General features: G+C 33.7%; 1 protein-coding gene across 1 annotated transcript in view; it reads right to left on the bottom strand.

Moving 5' to 3' along the window:
• Positions 1-289: 289 nt before the first annotated feature.
• The window catches only part of G3BP2 (G3BP stress granule assembly factor 2), an 18546-nt gene continuing 10626 nt past the window's right edge, over positions 290-8209 (bottom strand). The window contains exons 4-7 of the mRNA XM_019623493.1: positions 5656-5758; positions 4272-4400; positions 3515-3633; positions 290-3219 (exon numbers count right to left, since the gene is read on the bottom strand). Coding sequence (XP_019479038.1) covers positions 2947-3219; positions 3515-3633; positions 4272-4400; positions 5656-5758 — 624 coding nt within the window. The 3' untranslated portion in view covers positions 290-2946. The remainder of the gene's footprint in view (positions 3220-3514; positions 3634-4271; positions 4401-5655; positions 5759-8209) is intronic.

Below are 8209 nucleotides of genomic sequence, written 5' to 3'. Positions count from 1 at the left end.
CCCCAAGATTTTATTTTTATAAATGTTTAGTAGTCTTCTTCAGATCATTCTCACTTTCCTTACTAATTATTGTTCTAACGTTCTTTTAACTTGTAGACGAGCTATCCAACTGATAGATCTCTTAATGTCCCAGGCTTACTTAAATGTTTTACTTTTTTATACATCAAATTTCACAAATAACAACAGTTGTTTTTAAAACAATTCCTTATTTTTACTTTGGTTGTGTGAAATGTATTGGGAGAAAATATTTTGGAACACAAACCTACAGATTAAATTAGGGACAGGTAAATGCTGCAGACATCAGTAGTTTATTGTTTGTTTAGTCCAAACACATTCAAAATGGAAACTGAAAGAATACTTTCCACCTGAAACAATTAAACTAGATTCTACTAGCATATAATGCTTAACACATTACAGCAATAAAGATGGTAATCCATTGTCTTCTATACCTACTAAAGCCAAGATGGTAAAGCCAATTTGGTTGCAATAGTGTCATAAGGATAGAATATTACCATCAAAAAAACCCCCAAAACCAAAAAACAAAAAAAAAACCACAGCAAATAATGGTAATGGTAGATGAATATATTTACTCTGGTTCACTGAAAAGGGGACAAAATGTTAAAAGTCCACAGTACTGCAGGTGAACAATCACCATGTAAACTTCTCCATGTGATGTTTTAATGTTTTATTCATGGTATGTAAAGACTGAAGCTGAATGGCTCTTTCTTCTAATTTTCTATTACACTTAACATTTGCCATTACTTTTGGTGCCAGAACAGTTTTCATGAATGGCAGGGCAATATCCTGGATTGGAAATGTTATATATATAAAATGGAAAGGAGAAAGAAATAAAAGAGTAAAGGAAAACTGTATTTTAAAAAATGACAATAAACCACTTATTTAAAAGTAGTTTGAATAAAGGCTTCAAAACTCAAAATTAATTTTCTGGTAAGAACTTCAAGTACTATACATTACAAAATGTAAAGTGTTTTTAAACAGGAAAAAGAAAAATCCTTACACCCCCTCCCACCCCCAAGTGAAAACTGAAATATCTGTGTCCCCAAAATATATGCAATAGTGCAAGACATTTTCCTCAAACATGGAAGACCCCATTCAAGGGAAAAAAGGAGACATTTACTTTTACTTATATTGCCCAGTACATGAAAAACAAAATATGTGCATCATTTGCTAATTTACTAAATAGCAAGCAGTTTCATAATTCAAAACTAGTTTGCTATTATGTCAAGTGCATTTTTTGTTTTTACCAAGATAGAATGGAGAAGTCTTCCATGCTAACAAGCAGCTTTAAGTGGTCACACTTATTTACCCCACTCCTAGCCTGAAACATCAGAAACTGGTATCCGGTATTTATCAAATGCTTCAAGCATAAAATTGAAAATCCTTTGCCATACTTGTGGTTTACTGGAACTTGCTATAAAGACAGACAATAATCCAGCAGCTATAAACTTTGCTCACAGAATTGTTTAGAGATTCATGTAAAAATAAAAGATGTCGTCCCAGACTTAAATTCAGAGCCACTTGGGTGCTGACATCCGTTCAAGACTTGTGCAAAATGAATGACAGTTCCCTGCCCCCCCAAATAGAAAATGCAAACACTTAAGAGCTGCTGTACTTTTCTCTGAAAATTGCAGTATCCTCACTTCCGGTTTACTTGCCATTTATGGAATCTGACTGCTTTTAAAATGTCACTAAAAATGTACATCAAGTTGACCGACTTTTCCGAGCACCTCAAGTGATACATTTCGCCGTTCACATTCATGCTAAAAGAAGAGTCAAGAGACTTACTCAAATAACCAACTTCCTCCTTCCCTTTCCCTCCTAAACACAGAGAACACATTGTTGTTAACTGAAGAACAAGGTAAATAATATGCTAGTCAATTTTACTGATTTTAAAGATACTGCAATTTTTATATACTTCAATGATTTTTCAACATTTTGCAGCTGTTTGGCTTTGCAGCACAGCAATTCATACACTATACTGTACAAAATTACCAGCAAGACTGGAATGATGTATTAATAGAAGGCACCATCATGCTTATTACATTACCAGAGAACAAACATACAGTAAAGACAATTTTCACTGTACACAGCTTAAGGAAAGGAAAAAGGGGAGGAGGAGTGTGTTGAGCAGCCAGCCATCCCTGTACTCAAAAGGGGCAGGTAGAAAACCCATGGATATGGAACTACTAAATCTGGTCTAATATTCAAGACCATGACATTTGAAGTTCTGATTTTTGTTATTTAGTTCATAACTAAATGATTTCCTTCTGGAATATAACTGTAGTCTTGTTAAGGTTTATGTGTACACACGCTGGTCACAGCAAGCAGATAAAATGCCCTCATCATTTCACAAGCTATTCTCTACTGGAAAAAAAGATGAAAGATTTTTTTCCCCTGTCGCCTCCCGTTGCAGATGTCAATGTTAATGAGTTCAGAGTACCCATTAGTGCATTCTGATGAGTGCATAACAAGTTTCTGTTGGTTTGTATTTTTAGGGGGAGCCAAGAAAAAAGGCAAGATTCTCCAATTGCACAAATTGCACTATTTGTGTTTCCAACATTAATAGGCAGAAACAGTAACACTTAAAACAAAATGTGCAGCAGAGGATTTTTTTGACTCAAAGGACCTGAATTCAGTGGGCATGTCCTTTTAAAAAGTTCATTTTGTTGTAGATAGTTTAAGATATGGTCATTTCTCAGTCCTTATTTCTCCAAGTCTAGATTTATAAATTAATAATGTGAATCTTGTTGTGAAATTGGGGAAATAATGTCCACCTCAATTTAACTCATAACCAAAAGATGCTTTTCACATCAAAGAAATGATCAAAAAGGCTGTGTCACATTCCAAAGCCAAAAAAAAAAATTAACAAGAATGCAAACACGATGAATAATGTACCACGGCCAAGACTTTGCCAACAGCGGGGCTTCAGCGACGCTGTCCTGTGAAGCGGCCTTCCATCTGCCCGGTTCCTCTTCCAGAGCCGAGTTTCTGTGCCATGCCACCTCGTGGAGGCGGTCCTCTTCCATCCCGGTCACGCATCATTCCACCGCCCACTATTCCACGTGGACCACCAGGACCACGATCATTGCGCCTAATATCCCTGCGATCATCACCTCCGCCTCTGGTTTCTCGCTCTCTTGCAGCTCTTGTTTTTTTCTCTTCCACATTTAAACGCACTTCCCCTCGAAACATAATTGGCTTTAAAGGGGGAGAAAAAGATTTACATGGGGAGATTAGACAGCAATAGTAATGTATTGCCTTGCATATGTAAGTAACAAAACCCTAAGAAACAGATTTAAAATGGCCTACATCTAAGATTGTACAACGAACAAATCTTTATTCTTTGCATTAATACCATTTCATAGTGAACTATTTTTAGTTTTACGATTAAAAAGGATTCTATATGCTTTAAAAATGCACCAAATTAATATTATATACAACAGGAATAATAAAGGCTTCAATTATCTTGAATTATGCCCTTTAAGTCACTTACTTTTGCAATTAAGATTCTCTGAACTGGTTCAGAGTCATCAAAAACCACAAAACCAAAATTTGGAAGCTTTCCCCCAACACCCTTGGTATTGATGCGAAGTTCCACAACGTTTCCAAAACCTGTGAAAATACACATTACACCAAGGGTTAAATATTTTAACAGAATACTTTGGGGTCTTAATTGTTCAGGATGAATAACCTTAATCTCCTTAATCCATTTCAAAAGTTGCAAATGGCTACAACCAATGACAATTAAGGTACATTTGCTCAATATAGGTCGTTTACCTACAATACCAACAACTTAGTCAGACTGCTTCTTTTGTAAGGCTTCAGCATCTGTATTAGACCTTTCAAAAGGAAAGTTACCTGCACAGTTTTAGAATGACTGATATTTTCTATGTCTGACTTGTATTTGTCAAATGAATTCCATTTTCAAATTTAAGACAGATTTATCCAGCTCGCTCTTCTAACCTCTAGAGAACCAGGACAGTCAACACTAAGTACAGTCACTGGGAAACATCTGATATAGCCTTCTACTCCCTTCTGATAAGTGATTGATACCTGGAAATATACAAAGTAGTGGGTTGACGGAAAAGTCATGATGCATTTTTGCAATGAAAAACATAGAAAAAATATGACTTTTCCGACAACCCAATATATAGGAATATGAACGGTTTTTAAAAATTCTAATTATATTACCAAAAAAAGCCCTATTATACTCCTGCTAATTTAACAATAAAGCAAAATAACCCACTTACTCATGAAGAACTCTTTCAGTTCATTTTCATCAATATCATGTGGCAGGTTACCAACAAAAAGTTGATGACTGTCTGGATAACGAATTATTCTACGGTTGTCAGATTCATTCTGTTCGATATCTCCTCTACCTAAAAAATGGAATAGTGCAGATTTTAAAGTTTACAATGTCATATAAAAACTAGTTCAAAGCAATGAATGTAAAAAAAAAAATCACTTAATATCAATATTCGTTTTAGTTTGATAAGACAGTGAGCTCCTTGAACAGAGGTGGAAGTGCCTATTATTAGTAGGTTAGTTAGAAAACATGACACTAAAGTGTAAAGTGAGGATACAGACTAGATTGCTAAAGTCCCTTCTTCTAGATCTACTGATCCGATTATATGAAAGTCAAATGTTAGTAGTACAAGTATTCCTCCTTAACCAAACTCTGGCCATCACCCAGGAGCAAATATAGATTTCAAATAGTGAGATATATGTGTGCTAATATTTGTTTAGTATTTTGAAATTCACAAATTTCTTAATCTTTGGATGTATGAAATTACAGCCAAATTAGTAAATTTAATAGTAATAATACCTCATGTATATAGCGTTTTATATATTATGGTGTTCATTCATATATACACACACACACACATACATAAATCTTATTTGATCCTCCCAATAACACAAGGAACACAGGCATATAAGAAAGCACTGCACAAGAAAAATTTGTGTAATGACTAAATGGCATAAGAGAAGCTCAAAATTTAAGGATCTCACATAAGATCATAAACTCAATCAGTGGCAAAACTAGGACAAACCCTAGCACCCATGACTTCTGGTTTAGTAACACATCATTTATTTTACTTTTGTGGGAAAAATGACATATTCTAAATTTGACATATACTATCTCCCACCTCCTCCCAAAAGCAATCTAAACATACTTATAGAATTCAAATAGAGGTGCTACAAATATTAGCTAACAATGGAAACAAATCAAAAATCATGGCAACTTACTTAAAACCTAAGACAATCAAAATAAGAAGAATCAGGGTGTGATTATTGTTTATCTGTGAAGAGATAAGAGTGCTAAGTAAGAGAGTAGGTTATTGGCAGCTCGGTTTTGAATTCTTAGAACCAGTGACAATAACCAAATAATATTAGTTTCCAAATTATTTTACACCTTCAAAATACACGTCTCTATGGCATCTCAACTAATCATCCCCTAAAAGTTAGTTTTGTCCCACACTGTATTTTCAGCAGGTTACTTAAACCTTTAAGCATTTTGAAAATTTGAGAATTTGTGTATAAAACATATTATAGTTTTTTTTAGGTTCAGTCTTTTCCAACTTTTCAAGCACTAAATGCTAAATTCTAAAGGCTATGAGAAGGGGGCTGACTCACCTGGTCTTGGTCCTCTAGGAGGGAAACCAGGTCGTTCTCTAGGTCGTTGTTCACGAACTCGAGGTGGCTGAGACTGAATTTCAGGTTTAGCTTCAACTCTTGGCTAAAATACAAGGGGAAAAAAAAAACACATTATAAAATACAAGGGAAAAAACATTATAAAGAAACACATTTCTACAGGAGAAAAACCAACTGAAGCAACTATCAACAAGTCACTAATAGGCATAATGGTTAACTGTAAGTTTAGAATGTTTTAAACATAGTGTCCTATGTACATGAAAAATAAATTTTTATAAAGATATTCTGTACCAATCTAGGACTGTAGGGTAGGTTTTTTTTCCCCACTCAAGGCCATATAACTCACAATAAGCTGTTTTACAACCACATTTAAAAAATAAAGTTACATCCACATTGAGACAGCATAAAAGGTATTGCTACAAAAATTACAAAAATGCAAGATGAGCCACTCCATGTAAATACACATACAAAAGAAAAAGCCATCTTTATCTTGGGGAGACAAGAATATAAGACACATACTTTCTAATTATCTGGTTTGCTGCCCTTCAAATTCAAATGCTCAGCAATATCCTCTAAGCCCCGCCCCATAAATAAATATTGAAAATTAGTATTTTGATAGTTCAAAATATACAAGTTTACTCTAGCACCTAAAAATACTACTTTTAAGCCAAGATAGAAATGTGTATATAGCATCTCAAATAGTCAAAGAAGTCCTGTAAACTTTCTATTGTTCTTCCTTATGGGAAAGGTATGCATTTATTTAAGGATTGATCCCAACAATTTTCCTTAACTGCTTCTTTGGGGTGACAGAGAATAAAAGGACATTTAAGATGTCTTCCAAAAGTTTCTGCTAACTGCTGAATTAAACACATATAATTAAAGTAACTATTTTGAAAACAATCACATCCACATCTATTACCTTTACTTTTTTATATTTTTGTATATTTAATTGCTATTTTAAAATTTTAATGCATTTTTTTGCTAATTACTCGTTTAAAAAATAAATGCCTTTTCCTTAATACAATTGCAATTTCAGTATTCCCAACGTCTTCAGGCTGTCTACTGCCCAAATATTTGTGGTTCAAGGAAGAGACAAAATATATACACCTTCAAAGGATGCTGAAAACCTCAGCAAGATATGAAGAACATGTCCACAAGCCAGAAAGCTAGTAATTTCAGTGTTGGCTTATGGCTGATCATCTCTGAGGACCTCAGTAGACAGTGGCTCAAACTTTCATCATTTATATAACTGAGATATTATAATTTGCAAGGACAAATTTTGATAGTTATGCTTCCTTCAAAAATGATAATTTATTATAAAAGATTTCACCCACTGTAACTCCTATCCTTGCAGTTTTTTTTAACAATTTGCCTGCCTTTTCCCAAATTCTATTTTCTTCCATGTAGATTTCCCATTTCTTTCAACACGATGAAGTTGCTTCCCATGTTCTAGAATTTTGCTAAATATTTTTAAAATTTTAACTCTCTCCAGTTTTTTCAGTTATTTATATGTACTTATTCCTATAAGGACCATATCTTAATTAATTTCTACACCATCCAAAGAACCAAAACAGTGCTGTTAGACGTAGATGCTTAGTAACTATTGATTCATTTAAAATTAAACTACATTTATAGTTCTCGAACTCAAAACATGTAGAAGAAATGTGCTATGCCTGACAGGGGAACCTAAGTTACAGCCCTGAGACAGTTGCTATAAGATAATTTGACCCCTAATGTGATGCCTAAAAAGGGCAATTATTTAGAAATTTCAACTAAGGGTGCCTAAAAATGCAACTTGAGCACGAATGTGAAACAGAGGAACAGAGGTACTCTTAACAAAGTTGTGATGAAGCTAGTGTGTTTAGCAAACTAAAAAAATAACAAATGTGCCTTTTAATGTAAAAGTCTCAGAAAAACCTCACTCATTCAATCCAAATGTTATCAAAGAACTTGAGGTGCCCTGATTCAAATTCTTTTCAAAACAGATTGCCCAAATAAAAATAACTATAAGTAGCAAAATAGACTAAGTTCTTCATTATCCTTTAAGGATTTTAAAGTGAAATCAAATTTAAATATTTTCAATATCTTACAAATAATTCATACATTGACTTAGCAAACTTTTAGTATATATCTGATGATGTCAATGCAAGAAAAATATGAAACCAAAAACCTAACAAAATCCTTTCAATAACTGATTAACATACGTCGATTAAGTCAGCTATGCACTTATAAATTCTTCAGGTTCAAGTTCATGATTAAAACTATTTACTCCAATGAGATATAAAACGGCTAACATACCACATACTATTTTAGGGCCTTAAAATTACTTCCATGCAACCAGAAAGTATGCTCACATTACAAATCCCACAAATGAAAATCAAACAGAATATGAAATAAAAAGGGAACCATCAAATCAAGTCAATAACAACATGTAAAAGCACAACTAATAAACAAGTCCTTAAATTTAACATAAGCTATTTTTGGATGAACTAATCAATTTCCAGACAAAATCTTTACCAAGATATTAACTTATCTA

This window comes from Hipposideros armiger, unplaced genomic scaffold (assembly GCF_001890085.2).
Source record: "Hipposideros armiger isolate ML-2016 unplaced genomic scaffold, ASM189008v1 scaffold_552, whole genome shotgun sequence".
NCBI lineage: Eukaryota > Metazoa > Chordata > Mammalia > Chiroptera > Hipposideridae > Hipposideros > Hipposideros armiger.
This window is presented reverse-complemented; position numbering and strand designations above follow the sequence as displayed.